Source organism: Nomascus leucogenys, chromosome 16, assembly GCF_006542625.1.
Source record: "Nomascus leucogenys isolate Asia chromosome 16, Asia_NLE_v1, whole genome shotgun sequence".
In the NCBI taxonomy this organism is placed as follows: domain Eukaryota; kingdom Metazoa; phylum Chordata; class Mammalia; order Primates; family Hylobatidae; genus Nomascus; species Nomascus leucogenys.
This window is the reverse complement of record NC_044396.1, coordinates 54,358,303-54,376,569: the sequence shown is the minus strand read 5'-3', so window position 1 is coordinate 54,376,569 and position 18,267 is coordinate 54,358,303. Positions and strand designations below refer to the sequence as shown.

General features: G+C 43.0%; 1 protein-coding gene across 1 annotated transcript in view; it reads left to right on the top strand.

Moving 5' to 3' along the window:
- The first annotated feature begins 3,067 nt into the window (after positions 1-3,067).
- RRM2B (ribonucleotide reductase regulatory TP53 inducible subunit M2B) overlaps positions 3,068-18,267 on the top strand; it is a 36,699-nt gene continuing 21,499 nt past the window's right edge. The window contains exons 1-3 of the mRNA XM_030795421.1: positions 3,068-3,359; positions 11,537-11,692; positions 17,776-17,892. Of these exons, the coding sequence (XP_030651281.1) occupies positions 3,312-3,359; positions 11,537-11,692; positions 17,776-17,892 (321 nt within the window). The 5' untranslated portion in view covers positions 3,068-3,311. The remainder of the gene's footprint in view (positions 3,360-11,536; positions 11,693-17,775; positions 17,893-18,267) is intronic.

Below are 18,267 nucleotides of genomic sequence, written 5' to 3'. Positions count from 1 at the left end.
AAATTAATGAAAGCCTATTGTGAACAGAGTTAGGCAATGAGGCTGATCAGATTCTAGACTTCGTGTACAACCAATCAATGAAATAGACACACCTGTAAAGTTGGAGATGGAGGCTAAAGATACGATTAATGTGTTCCAAGGACAGGAGGTTTGGACTAAAAATGGAGCCTGCTACTTTATTACAGAACTCTGTTCTTAGGGACCAAGAATGCATTTTCAATTAGAAAACTGCAGTTTGGTTCCATCACACCCTGACCACTATAGTATAGTTTTCTCTATCCTTTCATTTTCCTCTTCCCCATTACTTTATTGTATGTATATATTAGTTACAATGTAACTATGTAAACAATTAAATGTGTAACTGCAAGATCTCCAGGAGTAACATAATTCTACATCTTCATATAGTCTTTATGGCATATTGTATATGCCATAGTTATAATGCATAAAAGCGTATTGCATTTTTTAACCAAATGGCCCCTTTTTTTTTTTTTTTTTTTGAGACAGAGTTTTGTTCTTGTTGCCCAGGCTGGAGTGCAGTGGCGCGATCTTGGCTCACCGCAACCTCCGCCTCCTGGGTTCAAGTGATTCTCCTGCCTCAGCCTTCCGAGTAGCTGGGATTACAGGCATGTGCCACCATGCCCGGCTAATTTTGTATTTTTTTAGTAGAGATGGGGTTTCTCCATGTTGGTCAGGCTGGTCTCGAACTCCCGACCTCAGGTGACCCACCCACCTCGACCTCCCAAAGTGCTGGGATTACAGGCGTGAGCCACTGCGCCCGGCCCCAATGTAATCTTTTGGTCCACATCAAATGAAGATAGGATGGCAGAGAAATATGGTTTTGTGAAAAGACTCCCTTCTCCATTAATACCATGCTCATTCAGGTCTTATCTTTATATTCCAGTTAGTTACTTCGCTCTGTTTTAACCAAAAAAACCCCACATACAAAACAAAACACCATTAAGTTTTTGCATATCTTCTTCAGTTGAAGAATTGTAATGTATTTCGTTTATGATTGTAAAGCCAAGGACAATTCTTTTTTTTTTTTTTTTGAGACGGAGTTTCTCTCTTGTCATCAAGGCAGGAGTGCAATGGCGCGATCTCAGCTCACTGTAACCTCTGCCTCCAGGATTCAAGCGATTCTCCTGCCTCAGCCTCTCAAGTAGCCAGAATTATAGGCGTGTGCCACCACGCCCGGCTAATTTTTGTATTTTTAGTAGAGACGGGGTTTCTCCATGTTGGTCAGGCTGGTCTCGAACTCCTGGCCTCAGGTGATCCACCCGCCTTGGCCTCCCAAAGTGCTGGGATTACAGGCGTGAGCCACGGCACCGGCCTAGCCAAGGACAATTTTATAACTCTTTGTACGTGGCTATTACATGTAAGGCAATCTTTCAGTAGTGATACATCATTCTTAAAAAAAAAATCCTAGTTTTCCTTTCAAGTCAAATGTCTTGTTTAAATAAACTTATAAACTGTGTGACTCAGGCATCTCAATTTGATCTGAGCCTTTTGAACTCAGCCATCTGAGTTCCATGACCCTCTGGGATGGCCTGACTCGTACGTGGAAGCTACCATCGCATCAAGGTAATTTCCCACCCCAATAAGTGTTTTACAAGTAATATATTATTATATTCACACAACAACCTTATAAGGAAGGGATTATTATTCTTATCCTGTAGATGAGAAAGCTGAGTCTCAGAGAGGTTAATTGACCCAAGGGAGCATAGCTAATAAGTGAGGGAACTAGAAATGCATGCCCACGATGATATGGTTCTTTTTCACCAAACTCATTCATGTTTGTATCTTGAATACCTAAACATGATGCCCGACACACAATTATTGTTTGATGACTTTAATTGAATCTGATTATTTGCCACGTGGCCTATAGTAAATTGAGACTCAGTTGCCTAGCAGAATGTATGTGGCTATTATTTAAAGTTCACAGATGAAAAAAATTTCATTCAGCATTTGACCCCTAGTAGTTGCTTTAAGAAAGACTGTCTACCCCCACGCTATGGCAGGTTTGAGAAAGAGCTTTCAGCATTTTCAACGCTTAAAGTGAGATCTTGATCCTATTTACTATCCTTCAGCCAGCCACAAAACAGGTGCATGCTGTTCAGGTCATGGCAAGATCCCGTCAATCTTTCAGCTTCAAACTACTTAAACACATCTCTCTTCCATTTTAATTTTGTTAGACCAAACTATTTTTTTTCAAAATATATTTTTTTCAAAATATTTTCCTGACTTTAGTAACGTGTCCCTCTCCCCCTCACTCACCCGCATTCACACACACACACACTTTCCCCCAGACACTTCCCCTTTTCGGTTGTTTACGCACGAAACCAGCCAGCGCTTTCCCTAGCGAAGTGTTTGGCGGGGTAGCTGTCCCGTCCCCGGCGCTTCCCACAGCAACAGCGCGTTCTCTTCGCCTCCCGCAGTCTCTCAGGTCAGGCCGGGCTAGCGCAAAGTGCCGTGTTCCTGGAGCACCACGAGGGCGAGCTCGGGAATCTCGCGCCGGCCTGCAGGACACCTGCGGCACCAAGTGGCTAGAGCCCGGGGAGGGCGAGGCGAGGTGGGACGGGGCGGGGTGGGCAGCGGGCTGACTCCCTCAGGGCGCCAGCGAGAAGGCGAGGCCGCGCGGGCTCTGGGCGAGCTCTTCAGGAGTGGGCGCCCGGAGGGGGCGAGCGGAGGAGGCGGGGCCGATGCGGTGAAGTGGGGCCAGCTGGAGTAGGCTAGGCCGTCCAGAGCAGGGGACGTCCCTCAGTGGAAAGCCGGGCGACTGGGCGGTGCAACAGAGTAAGGCGGGGCCAGCGGAGGCAGGGAGATTTCCTTAGGCCGCAGGCGCGGAAGTGGGGCCGGAGTAGGCGGAACCCCGAAACAGGGGAGGCGCGGCTGGCAGAGGTAGGCGGAGCCCCAAAGCAGGCGGGGCCTGCCGAGACATAGAGAATCCCTTAAGCCACAGGCTGGGAGGCAGGGCCGGCCTAGGCGGGGAGGATCCCTTAGGCCGCAGGTTGGGGAGGCGAGTCGGCCGAGGCGGGGAGAAACCCTTAGGCCGCAGGCGGGGAGGCGGGGCTGGCCGAGGTTAGGCGGAGCCCCGAGGCGGGGGAGGCGGGGTCGGGCCGGCGCAGGGAGAGTCACTCAATGGACAGGCGAGAAAGCAGGGCCGGCGCGGCGGGGCGGGGCCGGCCGAGTCCCTAGAGCTGGGGGCGGGGCGGACCCAGCGGACCACAGGAGCACCTGGGTGCTGTTGTAGTTCGAAGTGGCCTGAGAAGCTCAGTTCCTTCAGCCCCTTTAGCTGCGGCGGAGTCTGCGCGATGGGCGACCCGGGAAGGCCGGAAGCGGCCGGGCTGGATCAGGATGAGGTAAATGTTGCCGTCGCGTCTTCCCCCTCCCAGCAGTCACGCCAGCCCGTTAGATTGCAAGTTGCAGGACCGCTGTTGGAAATGTTATTCGCCGCGGTCAGGACAGGCCTGTCCGCCCGCCCTCGCCGCAGCCTGGCTTCGTCGTTGCGAGCGCCTGGGAGGCCGTCCCCGGGGAGGGCGGAGGAAGGAGCTGACTTTGGGTTTGCGTCCCGCTCCGCTGCTCTGCCCCGGGGCCAGCCAAGGACGACGCTTGGAGGCCTCAGGCCGGGGTGAGACTCACACCTGCGTTTATCTGCCTCACGCTCTCCCACCCTCCTTCCCTGTTTTGGAGCCCTGGCCAAGGAAACTGAGGCAAAGAAAGAGGACTGTGGCGGCTCTGCTGGAGAGGTGCATACCATTTGGGATGGTGACACGGAGTTGGAGAACGCTTGTGGAAATTGACACAGGTGGATGGGGTGAAGATGACAGGTAGAAGGGGACACGAAATCCTCATGACCTCCTCCCAGTGAAAAAATCAGGGTAGGAGGCCACTTTTGCTCAGGCCCGGCTCCTTAACTAACTGAATCTTTGGGGTGTCACTTTCTTCCTTTATACAATGGAAGCGACACTTCACAGAGAATTAAGTAAAATGCTTTATGCAAAGTGCCACGAAAGTTGTAAGTGCTTAATAAGCCCAAGTTGTTCATGCTCTCCACAGATCCTGTGCTGATAAAAGAACCTAAAATAAATAAACCAGAATTTGTTAGACTGTAGGATTGTATGGTAGTTTAAACTGTTGCTGTATAATTTTCAAATACTGTCATTTTGCAAATACTTCTAAGCCGTTTGTAAACAAGAGAAATGCTTTTTGTACTGCTGGAACCTGTTGCTTTGGTATCGTTGATTTAATACTGTGAAGATTTGGAGGAAACAAACGTTTCCACCCCAAGAGATTCATGCTTGGCCCTACATTTCTTTAGAAAGTTGTAGATGCCAGGTTTGGGATTTTATTTGACTTGATTTTTGTAAGCATTTAGTAACTAACTGTAAATATCCCTCAAGCTTTTTTCTTCCTGTTTTGAAACAAATACGTTTAGTGCCAACTTCCCTACTCAAAGGGGAAAATTCAGACTTTGCCGTTTGTGCTAATGGCACCAGCAGTGATTCAGGCTTAACACTTGGATATTAAATTTTATTTATTACTCCCATCTCAGTGATACAGACCCGCAAGGACAGACAGTATTTTAGATTCAGAATGAATTTTAGCGGTCCAAAAGTTTTTAACTTGAGATGCTGGGATGCCTGAAGCACTTTGTTTTTCTAGATGCCAGAGTGCATAATAGGAGACCTGCATCAGAGTCACTTGGAGTATTTTGTAAAAAATGTAAATTGCTGGACCGGCACCCCAAACATAGTGAATCAGAATCTCTTGAGATCTGCATTTTTAACAAGTACTTCAGGTGATCCTGGTACACATATTAAAACAAAAACAAAAAGCCCCCCACTGTCTTAAAGGATCCATAGATAAGACTAGAAGGGGCTTTATAAATCTCCTGAAGTGATATGTAGATTTTGTATATGCAGATGTGAATCTTCTGAGAAAGGGGTCCATAGTTTTTGTCAGTTTCTCAGAGTTAACTATTGCTAATCTAATTCATAGTCTGTTGTCAAGGTAAAGTTTAGGCCAGAAAACATTAAATGGCTTGCCCAGGACTCAGTAGTGGAGCTAAATTTAAAACCAAGTTCTTGCACCTGGGCCGATATTCCATTGGTTGTGTCAGATTTTGTGGGAGTGGAAATGAAAATGATACTTACAAGTAGTATACGACTATGACAACATGCAGCTATTTTACAGAAGTAGAAGAGACATAAAGGCAAAGAAACAGAAGTGGTAGAATTGGGGCTGGATAGGATGTAAGAGTCTGGTATGATGCCAGCCTAGATTGGGGCATCGTAAGTGCTTGCTGGGGAATCTTGACCTAAATTGTTGTCCTGACATGCCCAGGCAAGTCTTCCAACTGGGTGACCAGAAATTGAGTCAGTCAGAAACTGGAAGTACCATTCTGGAAAAGACAGTAGAATGTCACTAAGGAATGCCTACTGCTAAACTTTATTTCAAATTCTCGTCACTTTACACCTGTGCAGCTATAATAATTTTGTTGTTTCTCTATCTCCTATCTTACCTGCCATTCAGTCCTAATTACCATTGCCAAGTTAATCCTTCATTAGACCAGTGCCTCCGTGTCACTGACCCTGTGCCCCCCAAAAAACTCCCCAAAGGGTCTCAATTCCTACCAAAAAGCCTGGCCAACACCTCAGGCTGGCGAAGTCTTGTTGAGGCTGCTTTTTTCATGCTAACTGCCACATCTTAATTTAAGTCCTCATTTCCATCTTTGAAATTAGTTCCTTAGTTGCTTGCAAAATCTAGTTTTTTATCAATTAATCCTATACGTGGGTTTCTGATTAGTCTTCCTAATGCCACCTCTATTCATGTTAATTCCCATTCAGAAACTCTCCATGACTATTTGTACCCCTAGATCTGTAGGGTACAGATTTTCAAACTGTACCCTGCAATGAACGCCAGCACCTGGGGTTGGGGGCAAATGGGGAGAATTGGAGTATGAGCCTTCTAGACCTCCGATGTTTGAAGATCTTTGGCCACAAAATTGATTCCTAACCTCTTAGTCTGATTTATCTTGAGAGTCTAGATCTTTTGCTTTAGCCAAATCACATCATTCCTACTTTTGCTTTTCCTTGTCCTGCATCCATTTCAGTCCGTTTTAATCTCAGCTGGCTCCCCTTCTTTCATCTGCCCTTTAAATATCAGCATTCTCTAAGCCTGTATCCTCAGTTGTCTTGCTGCTCTATATGTTCTCTTTGGATAATCACATCATTCCCTTGGCAACCACTAATGGGATCTCCATCAATCCTTTTCTGCAGTGTTATATTTTTAACTGCTTACTGGACATCTTGAAACTGAATTCATTATCTTTTCTTTTTTTTTTTTTTGAGACAGAGTCTCACTCTGTCACCAGGCTGGAGTGCAGTGGCACAATCTCGGCTCACTGCAACCTCTGCCTCTTGGGTTCAAGTGATTCTCCTGCCTCAGCCTCCCGAGTAGCTGGGATTACAGGCGCACGCCACCATGCCCGGCTAATTTTTGTATTTTTAGTAGAGATGGGGTTTCACCATGTTGGCCAGGATGGTCTCAATCTCTTGACCTTGTGATCTGCCCGCCTCGGCCTCCGAAAGTGCTGGGATTACAGGCGTGAGTCACTGCGCCCAGCCTGAATTCATTATCTTTTCTAATGACCTAGTTGACTTTGTAAGGATATTGTGTTTGTAACTTTGTTGTTGTCGCCTGGCTTGGTGGGAGGAGTTAAATTAAACTTCTGTTAAACATCTAATGTGAGAAGCACAATTTTTGTCTGATTTATTCATTTATTCTCCAGGTACTGAGCACCTTCTGTGTGCCTTTTAGATCTTGTTATCACCCAGTTACTGGAGCTGGAAACATCAAGGGCATCTTTAACTGTTCCTTGTCCCCTTGTCCCAAATTCAAATTTTTAGGAAGAATAATTCATTCTACTTCTGAATATCACTTAAATCAATTTTTTTGTGTGTTTCTAGTTCAGGCAAGAGATGGGTAGTACAATAATCTTTTCATTGTTCTTTCTGTCTCTAATTTCTCTTCTAATCTAGGAATGTTTCTACAAAAGCCATCTTAAAACATATCTGATTATGTTATTTGCCTGATTAAAAACCTTCAGTGGCTCCCAATAGCATACCTGTTAGAGTTATTAGATGCCAAAGTGTTTTATATCAAAGCAGACCACTTTGACCTGCTCAAAAATTTTTTAAAAATCAGATTACTACTAACCAATTTTGCTCTTTTATTAACCCTGTAAAAATGTAGATACCCATGAGCTTTGAAATTTCTATGTATGGCTAGTAGGCTGCTCTCTCATGCACCCATATATTTCTTTTTGTTTTGTTTTTTGAGATGCAGGCTTGCTCTGTTGCCCAGGCTGGAGTGCAGTGATCTTGGTTCATTGCAACCTCTGCCTCCTGGGTTCAAGCAGTCCTCCCACCTCAGCCTCCCAAGTAGCTGGAATTACAAGCATGCGCCAGCATGCCCGGCTAAATTTTAGTAAAGATGGGGTTTCACCATGTTGGCCAGGCTGGTCTCGGACTCCTGACCTCAAGTGATCTGCCCGCCTACCTCAGCCTTCAGAAATGCTGGGATTATAGGCATGAGCCACCACACCTGGCCAGCCACTGCATCCAACCAGCGATATATTTCTGTTCCTACTAGAGGCTGGGCGAGGTGGCTCATGCCTATACTCCCAGCACTTTGGGAGGCTGCAGCAGGAGGATCACTTGAGGCCAGGAGTTTGAGACCAGCCTAGGCAACATAGCGAGACCCCATCTCTACAAAAATTAACTAGGCATGGTGTCATGTGTCTGTAGTCCCAGCTACTCTGGAGGCTGAGGCAGGAAGATCCCTAGAGCCCAGGAATTTGAGGCTGCAGTGAGCTATGATCATACCACTACACTCCTGTCTAGGTGAAAGAGCAAAACCCTGTCTCTGAAAAAAAAATTTTAAAGCTAGAAAGTGTAGGTCATACATTATGGTGTGGAATATTCAAAACATTTGGGGCTTCAGTCAGTGAGCCAAGTTTAAAAAAACAAAAAACTTTGACCTTATGGCAGAAGATTAGTAAAAATAAATAAAAATGTATGTGTTTAGGCTGGGCGCAGTGGCTCACGCCTGTAATCCCAGCACTTTGGGAGCCTGAGGCGGGCAAACCACCTGAGGTCAGGAGTTCGAGACCAGCCTGGCCAACATGGTGAAACCCCATCTCTACTAAAAATGCCATAGTTAGCTGGGAGTGGTGGCGGGCGCCTGTAATCCCAGCTACTCAGGAGGCCGGGAAATTGCTTGAACTGGGAGGTGGAGGTTGCAGTGAGCCGAGATCATGCCATTGCACTCTAGCCTGGGTAACAGAGTGAGACTGTCTCAAAAAAAAAAATTATGTGTTTAAGTCACATAGTTTAAGGAATACACCATTTTCTTATAATTCCTACCTTTAGCCAATTTTCAACTACCTGTTTGGATCACTTTGCATAATAAGGCCTCTACTGTATTATTGTCACTATAAATATTGTTTTTTCAATTTGGTTTGGTTTTGGAAAAAAAAATAAAAAGCTTGGTTCACCTCTGAAAAATCCATACAAATGGTTGCAGGCTTTTTTATTTGTTTTTTTAACTGCCTATTTTTCACTCTCATGGTATTCTTCAGTTGAGCAGAGATACCAAGAGAAACTTTCATCTGAGGTCATCCAAAAAAAAGAAAGATAACCTGGAAACACAAGTTTATGCATTGATGATTTGCTGATTTCGTTGCTGTACAGTATAAAACATTTGTTTTGGTTATTTTTATTACTATTTTAAAAGGATAAAAACATTTAAAAGTGAAATTTTCTCCTGGTATTTGTGACATTACGGGGATCACAGAGTTCTCTGGGAAGTGTTCTCTGCTGCCTTTTAGGTTTCGTCTCCTCCCATTGTCCCCCACTACCATCAAGTCCAGACTTAGAAAATTACTTCTAGTTCTTCAAAAATGTCGCATACCATCATATCTTTTTTTTTTTTTGAGATGGAGTCTTGCTCTGTCACCAGGCTTGAGTGCAGTGACGTGATCTCAGCTCACTGCAACCTCTGCCTTCCGGGTTCAAGTGATTCTCTTCCCTCAGCCTCCTGAGTAGCTGGGACTACAGGCACGCGCCACCACACCCAGCTAATTTTTGTATTTTTAGTAGTGACAGGGTTTCACCATGTTGGCCAGGATGGTCTCGATCTCTTCACCTCATGATCCACCCACCTCGGCCTCCCAAAGTGCTGGGATTACAGGCGTGAGCCACCATGCCCGGCCCATCATATCTTTTTTCACATTGTTTTTTTCTTCTAAAATATGGGTTCTTAGATTAGGTTCACAGAGGGTACTCTGGAGAGCCTAGAGTTTCAAGATGCATATACTTTCTGAAATTGTATTTAAATGTATGTTTGTGCATGTATCTAAGCATTATGAAATAATATGTCATCTCTAGCCCAGCTCAAAGGTTGATGTTGGTTAACCTCCTTCTCTTCACATTGCAAAAATCCTTCATACACACTCCTAATCCAGCTTCTCCTCTTAACAGTCTACAGGTTATCAGGATAGAACAGGAGAATGTATATACAAATGTGACTTTCATTCTAACTTAAAGGTACTAGTCTTCAGCAGATCAATTATTTATCATCATTTAAAAACTTCATTCATCGTCAGGGTGTTTGGTGCTGAAGAGTGACTACTTGTGTTGTCCTTCCCAACTTTCAGTAACAAAAGTATGGAAGTTCCCAACTTTCATACTTTGAGTATATCCCAAATTTCAGTAACAAAAATAGCAAAGGCCAGGAGTTTGAGACCAGCCTGGGCAACATAGCATGACCCCCATCTCTACAAAAAATTTAAAAATTATCCAGGTGTCGCGATGTGTGCACAAAGTCCTAGCTACTTGGGAGGCTGAGACAGGAGGATCACTTGAGCACAGGAGTTTGAGACTGCAGTGATCTATGATCACACTACTGTGATCTATGCACTCTAGCCTGGGTGACAGAGCAAGACCCAGTCTTAAAAAAGTTGCTCAAATATTTGTGGAAGGAGTACCAACTAAGTGCCAGGTACTGTGCTAAGCACAAGGGATTCTACAAGGGTGAAAATGGTTTTTACTTTCAAGAAGCACAGGAAAATATAGACAATTAACAGGGAATTAAATTGCAGTGAGCTATGTACTTATATCTGGAACCTAACCCAGGCCTTTGGGGTGATGTGAAGAGGGGAAAATGTGATTGATTTTAGTGGTTATTGGGTTGTCTCACTGATGTATTGTGGTCCTATGTTAAATTAAAATTTTCTAAAGGTACCTAGAAATCTGAGTACAGGAAGAAGAGAAATTAGCAGCCCATTTACTTAGCAAACATGCTTGACACGATACTAAGCTCTGGGAACATCACAACAAATAAAAATTGGTTCCTCTTCTCCAGGGCTCAAGTGCTGTATCTGAGTGAGGCCCACACCTTTAAACAAGTAGTTAAAATCAAGACCATCTGTACTGTGATGGCAGTAGGTATAAAGCACGCAAACACCCCTGTATTTGCATAGCCTTATGCTTGTATTTTGGCCTTTCTTCTTGCTAAGCCTTAGCCTCCTCTGCTATAACATTTGCTTTGGTGAGGTGACAATGGGTGGACGCTGGAGTAAGGAACATAACGGGCCTGTCACAGTAGAGAGAGACAGTTTTGATTAGGAGTCTAGAATTTGTAGGTGTTCTAATCCTGGTTTATACATGTTTAGCTTATTTGTATGTCCTTTGTTTATACTCATTCTCACACATGTGCGACTCTTTTGATTCTCTTCTGATGTTCCCACTATTTTAAAAATATATGCATGGCACCATTTGCTCTTAGAGTGCAGTCATGTTTTGAAGCAGTGTGAATACAGGTATGTGTTTCTCACGTTATTCACAAAGCTTTGAGACGGCCCACAGTGAGATCATATGCAGTGATGTTAAAATGTAAATAGCAGTAACAAATTGGAGTATCAGAAGGTTAAGATGAACAAAGGTTAAGTTGTAGGTAATGAGTTTTCAGATAAGTATTATAGTATTTCAGTGAAGAGTAGAAAGAAAAAACATTAAAGTAGCTTATACCAGTAGCTTATTCATTCCAGCAATCTATATCAGAGAGGCTCTAAAGGGACATTTGGTTCACAAACTTAGAAATTTGCCCATCATGATGACATTTATGGGTCTAGCTTTGTACTTATCCTCAAACTAGCAATAATTACATTAATTTTTGAGTGCTTGCTATATACCAGGCTTTGTTTAAAGCACTTTTAATCATCAGAATAAACCTATGAGGCAGGAATTATTTTACAGCTGAGGAGACTGAGGGTTAGAGAAGTTAAGCAGCTTCCTATGGTCACACACGCACTTCCTAACAGTATTAGTCAGCTACCAGGTAACAGTAAGGATTCAACCCAGGCAGACGGGCTCTCAAACCAATGCCGTCTCCCTGACTTCCCTAGATGTATGTGTAGGTATGAATAAAGAAGAAATGTCTATATAAAAGGCATGTTTGTACTTATTTTTCAAAGAGATCATCTTCAGATACCAACGAAAATGAAATAAAGTCAAATGAAGAGCCACTCCTAAGAAAGAGTTCTCGCCGGTTTGTCATCTTTCCAATCCAGTACCCTGATATTTGGAAAATGTATAAACAGGCACAGGCTTCCTTCTGGACAGCAGAAGAGGTACGTGGCATTGCCTCCATGAGCGTTCATGTCCTATAGTGCAGTGTTCCTTCTTGTTTTACAGGATATTGAAAAACTTATACATTGAAGAAGATCAGCTGTAGAAGATAAGTTTTGGAATTACTGAGACTAAATACGATGATCTCAATGTTTTAGTTTAGATTACTATCTATAAACAAGTTTTCTGCTGCAACAATGGCATCTAATTCTGCCAGATTTTTATTTCCAATGTATTAGACTTTTTTTTTTTGAAACAGAGTCTCACTCTGTCACCCAGGCTAGAGTGCAGTGGCGTGATCTCAGCTCACTGCAAACTCCACTTCCCGGGTTCAAGTGATTCTCCTGCCTCAGCTTCCCGAGTAGCTGGGATTACAGGCGCCAGCCACCACGCCCGGCTAATTTTTGTATTTTTAGTAGAGATGGGGTTTCACCATGTTGGCCAGGCTGGTCTCAAACTCCTGACCTTGTGATCCACCTGCCTCAGCCTCCCAAAGTGCTGGGATTACAGGCATGAGCCACCACGCCCGGCCAACATTTTCTATTTTTAAACAGACTTAGTTTGATATGGCCAAGTAAGACTTGTCTGACTAGTCTTATAAGATCAGCAGAATAAGTAAAATTGCAGCTGTAGTCAAAAAATGAGTGAAAGCTGTAGCAACTCTGCTTTCAATTGAGAGATTTATCTGATTGTACAGAAGGAGCCGCTGCATGAAGAGTTTGATCCTCTAGGCTGGGGACTCACTCCCGAGTCAGCCAGGTGGAACTCACAGTGCTGTTCCCAATTTGGCTCTGCCCTCAGCTACATCAAATGTGACAGAGTTGCCACTAATAGATCAGCTGTAGAATGCTTTTTGTTAATTCCACCTAGGAGATCAGTTGAACACAGCAAACTAGAAAATATTTGCTGGTTGGTAAGGACAATGGTCATGAAAATGACTGCCCTGTAGTCTAACTGAACAAATAGTTATTGTCTTGATCTTTAAATATGATGGTGATACCTGTACAGCACTCTTGTTCTGTATATGTTTGTATATGTATCTCTATAGATAGATGTATCTATTTGGATAGATAGATTTGAATCTATTTTTCAAGAAATTAATTCTATAAATGTTAAACACATGCTGTTAAGAATGCAGGCTATGGGGTCAGACTGCCTAGGTACAAATCCTGTGCCACTACTTACTAGCTATGGAACTGGGAAAGTTACATAACCTCTCTGTGTATCCTCATCAGTAAATTAGGCTAATTGTACTTGGCTATTCAGGTTGTTATGAGGATTTATGAGATGTTTAAAATGGTAGTTGACAGTAAGCACCAAATAAATGTAAACTATTATTTTATGCACAGAAGGGGGAAAATTTAACCTAGAAATCAGAAGGCACCAGTGTTTGAAGCTTCTATTACACTAATTTTACCCACTTACCCATCTTTGTTATATTGTAGTGTTATATTGTCAACATCTTTGTTATATTATAGTTGACATATAGAGCAAAAAACCAAACCACACAAAAACAGACACCCAATATTTTCATACGTGGTCATAATGCTCGACACACCTGACTGTCCCTAACTGTCTGTGGTTTTTAGAAAGTTTTTTTGTTAGATACAGTTCAGAGAACAAGTGGAATACACAGGTGGCTTTTTCGTTCATTATGTTAAAAGAGGTACTTAGGATTCTTAGGATTCTTGAAATTCATTTGGAAATTAACTTGCATCTTTTAGCAGAGGTAATATATGACCTGTAACAAAGCAACACTAATTTTTAAAAACTGAAATCTACAGGTTGGTATGTGTTTTGTAGCTAATTATAGGACGATTCAAATACATATTTTGAAGATAAACACATTTTTAGTTCCACATATTTTTCATTTACAAATTATGTAAGTTACCATTTAGTCAGCTTAAATGGTTGAGCTTAATTCTTAAATATGGCTGATCAACAGAAACCCTGATCAAAAGACAAAAGTCTGGGGTTTGGGACTTTTTTCTTTAAAGCCACTCAGGCAATTATGATAATTGTCTACTTTGGAATCAGTATTTAAATGATGAAATTGAGAATTTGCTCAAATAAGAAAAAGCTAGGCAGGAAGGGAATATTTCCAATGTAGTGTAAATAAAATTTATAAGACCTTTGAAACTGAGTGTTCAAAGAGATAATTTTAATATTTAAAAGGAAGCATCTTACAATATTAACATTTAATATCAAATATATAATATATAAGAGGTTGGGCATGGTGGCTCATACCTGTAATCCAAGCACTTTGGGAGGCTAAGGTGGGCAGATCACTCGAGGTCAGGAGTTTGAGACCAACATGGACAACATGGTAAAACCCTGTCTCTACTAAAAATACAAAAATTAGCCAGGCGTGGCAGCAGGTGCCTGTAATCCCAGCTACTCGGGAGGTTGAGGCAGGAGAATCGCTTGAGCCCAGGTAGCAGAGGCTGCAGTGAGCTAAGATCATGCCACTGTATTCCAGCCTGGGCAACAGAGTGAGACTGTCTCAAAAAAAAAAAAAAAAAAAAAAAACCTGAGGGGTTATAATATATATGAATGAAGAAGATGTCCTTCAGTTAAACCTGAGTTGAGCTTTTAATAGAACAGAACTTGATTTTTAGGTTGCATATTTTAAAAGATGAAGACAAATATTTCCTCCACCCTGCTCCGTTGTATCCCCAGTGCTTAGCACAGTGTCAGGTGTGCAGTAAGTGCTCAGCAAACACTTAAAGAATAAATTAGTGGGAAAAAGGATTTGGAAAATAGCATGTGATTAAAAGGTTGGGACATTAGTCCTTTTTGGAAAGGTCAAAGAGATTGAGGCTTGAGGCTTTGTGGGTTTTTGTTGTTGTTGTTGTTGTTTTGTTTTTGAGACAGAGTTGCGCTCTGTTGCCAGGCTGGAGTGCAGTGGCACGATCTTGGCTCACTGCAACCTCCGCCTCCTGGGTTCAAGCGATTCTCCTGCCTCAGCCTCCCAAGTAGCTGGGACTACAGGCATGCGCCACCATGCCTAGCTAATTTTGTATTTTTAGTAGAGACAGGATTTCACTATGTTGACCAGGATGGTCTCAATTTCTTGACCTCGTGATCCACTCACCTCAGCCTCCCAAAGGGCTGGGATTACAGGCGTTGAGTTACCGTGCCCAGCCAAGGGTTTGTTAGAGTAAATAAAACAAAGGCAAAAGACAAGGACAATTACATATTTCAACTGTTTATGAAGTTAATTATGAAAAATATTTAAAAGATTTTTCTGACAAAATTGAAGCAGGATAGTTTCTCTGATCCCTTCGCGGGTGGGAACTGGAATGCGCACTCTGGAGCTAGCTGGCTGCTTTGGCACCACTGGCAGGGGCAAACTCCACTCACTTGAACCCATTGCGCTCAGCCCCTTGAGGGAGGGAGCATGCAGGTGAGCAGGTGCAGGAGCTTGGGTGAGTTCTTTTGGGCACCGGCAGGAGCAAAACTCCATGCAGGCCTCATGGCAGCATCTGTGGGGAGTACCCACAACCCTTGAAGCCCCAGAAGGAATGTGTTATAGTTAACTCTCTTTTAGCTTTTGCTGTTCGTGGAAGGCTTAAGTTTTAACAGTTCAGTGGGCCCTCTGCCTTTTCACATGGGGCAGTTGGTCTCTACCAGTGAGGGCAGAGGGTCAGTGTGACAGCCTTTAGCATCCACACCTGTGGCAACCATGCTCTTGTTCAGCATCCAGGAAAAATCAGGTCACATGAACAAATTGAAGGGTGGTGAATACAGAGGATTTTATTGCCAATGAAAGTGGCTCTCAGTGGGAAGAGGAGCTGGAAAGGGGATGGAGTGGAAAAATAATCTTCTCCTGGAGTCTGTCTGGCCGTCCCCGGCTGACTCCTCTCCAAAGGAATACTGTCAAGCTGTTCCTCTGAAGTTAAGCTGCTTCTCTCTGACGTCCAACCATAGTCTGCTGCTTCTCCTCTTCTCCTCTCCTCTCCTCTTCTCTGCTGGTAGAGCCTGGGATTTTTACGGGCACAGGGTGGGGGAGTGGGGCCATGGGTGGTTTTGGAAAAGGCAACATTCGAGTGGGAAAACAGGAATACATGTTGTCACTTTGGGCTGCAGTTCCAGGATTGAGGGTGGAGTCCTCGCCAGGGACTACCTTCTTCTGCCCAGAATTTCCCTGCCTCCTGTCCCTATCAAAATGATGTCTACATATGCTGTGTGATGGTATTTGGAGGTGGAGCCTTGGGAGGTAATTAGGTCATGTGGATGGAGCCCTCATGAATAGGATTAGTGCCCTTATAAGAAGAGACATGAGAGATATGATCTCTCTCTCTCTGCTATATCAGGATACAGCAAGAAGGTGGCCATCTGTAAATCAGGAAGAGGGCCTTCACCAATAACCCAACCATGCTGGCATCCTGATCTTGGGCTTTCAGCTTCCAGAAATGTTAAAAAAGAAAAATAAAAGTATGCTGTTTAAGCAACCCAGTCAATGGTAATTTGTTATAGCCCCCAGAACTGACTAAGGGAAGGTACATTTAAAGATAATTTTTTGCCGGGTACAGTGGCTCAGGCCTGTACTCCCAGCACTTTGGGAGGCTGAGGTGGGCAGATCACTTGAGCTCAGGAGTTCAAGACCAGCCTGGGCAATATGGCAAAACCCTGTCACTGCCAAAAATACAAAAAATTAGCCAGACATGGTTTTGTGTGCCTGTGGTCCCACCTGTGCCTCTGGAGGCTGAGGTAGGAGGATTGCTTGAGCCTAGGAGGTAGAGATTGCAGTGAGCTGAGATTGTGCCACCGCACTCCAGACTGGGTGACAGAGTGAAACCCTGTCTCAAAAATTAAAAAAATAGACAATTTTTAAATTGCAGTTTTCACCAAATTCTAAAGTACATCTCCCTTAATTCCAAAGACTAATTCTAATAAACATTTTCAAAAATATTTCCATTCCCAATGGAAGCCATACCTACATATAAACTGCTTTAAAAACCAGGTTGTTGGCCACCTGTAGTGGCTCACACCTGTAATCCCAACAGTTTGAGAGGCTGAGGTAGGAGGATTGCTTGAGGCCAGGAGATTGAGACCAGCCTGGGCAACATAGTGAGACCCCATCTCTTTAAAAAAACAAAACAAGGCCAGGCGTGGTGGCTCATGCCTGTAATCCCAGCACTTTGGGAGGCCGAGGCGAACAGATCATGAAGTCAAGAGATCGAGACCATCCTGGCCAACATGGTGAAACTCTGTCTCTACTAAAAAATACAAATAATTAGGTGGGCATGGTGGCGCCTGCCTGTAGTCCCAGCTACTCGGGAGGCTGAGGCAGGAGGATCGCTTGAACCTGGGAGGCGAAGGTTGCAGTGAGCCAAGATCATGCCACTGCATTCCAGCCTGGTGACAGAGCGAGACTTCGTCTCAAAACAAAACAAAACTCAGGTTGTTACCTGCCTGGCATTACTTCTGGATATAAAAGTAGACTGATTACCTGGCAGTAAAGTAGCAGCTACAGTTGGTTAATAAGTGCCTAATTATCTAACACTATAGCAAATATTAAATAAAATGTTGAAGCAGTGACTGTTGAGATTCATTAGTTTATTCACTTCAGTGCCTTCTTGACTAGTTTTTACTCTTCCCCCTCCCCTTTTAGCCCTTCTTTCATTTGCTCCAGTGCCACTAGATTATGTTAATTTGAATATTTTTAAAGTACATCCTGGCCAGCTTCTTAATTAGCCAGAAAATTCAATTCTGTTGTAATTTTTTAAAGATAAATCTTATTGTTTGTGTTTAAGGTGTACGACATGATGTTATAAGATACATATATATAATAAAATGGTTACCATTATGTAACAAATTAACATTTCCTTTGCCTCACATAGTTTAGCTGTTCCCCCTCCCCCACCAAGAGTAGCTATAATCTACCCATTTAACAAAAATCCTGAATATAGTACACTTATTAACATAATTTTTTTTTATTTCTTTGCAATGATAACATCTTTCTTTTTCCGTAGTTTACTGGTGGTGGGATATTCCTACCTAACAATAAAAGTTAGTTTCCCAAACACGTTGAGAAAAACTTAACTCCAAATTAAAATTTTTGAAAATGTTTTTATTCCAGGTCGACTTATCAAAGGATCTCCCTCACTGGAACAAGCTTAAAGCAGATGAGAAGTACTTCATCTCTCACATCTTAGCCTTTTTTGCAGCCAGTGATGGAATTGTAAATGAAAATTTGGTAAGATTTTTCCTTGATTTAACTTTTGTTCTCCTTTAGCAGTTAAATGATGATAATGTCAGTAAGATTATTAAATTGAGCCAAAGACAAGATGTCTAAAAAATGAACTAGATGAAGCTTAAAATGTTTTTCTGATGAATTGCTTATCCTTTGACCAGCAAACTATTATTAAATCAAGCATAAATGATACCAGTCAAAACTATTTACAGTGCATTAACATGAGTTTGATTTTTACCCTCAGATAGTAAGCTTAATAGAGAACTTGCACCTTAATAACCTTTGGAGCTCTGTAATAGAACACTGGGTTCTGGCTCCCCATTTTAAAACTTGATTATGGTTGATCAGGAGGCATAATTTCTTTTTAAAAAGAATTAG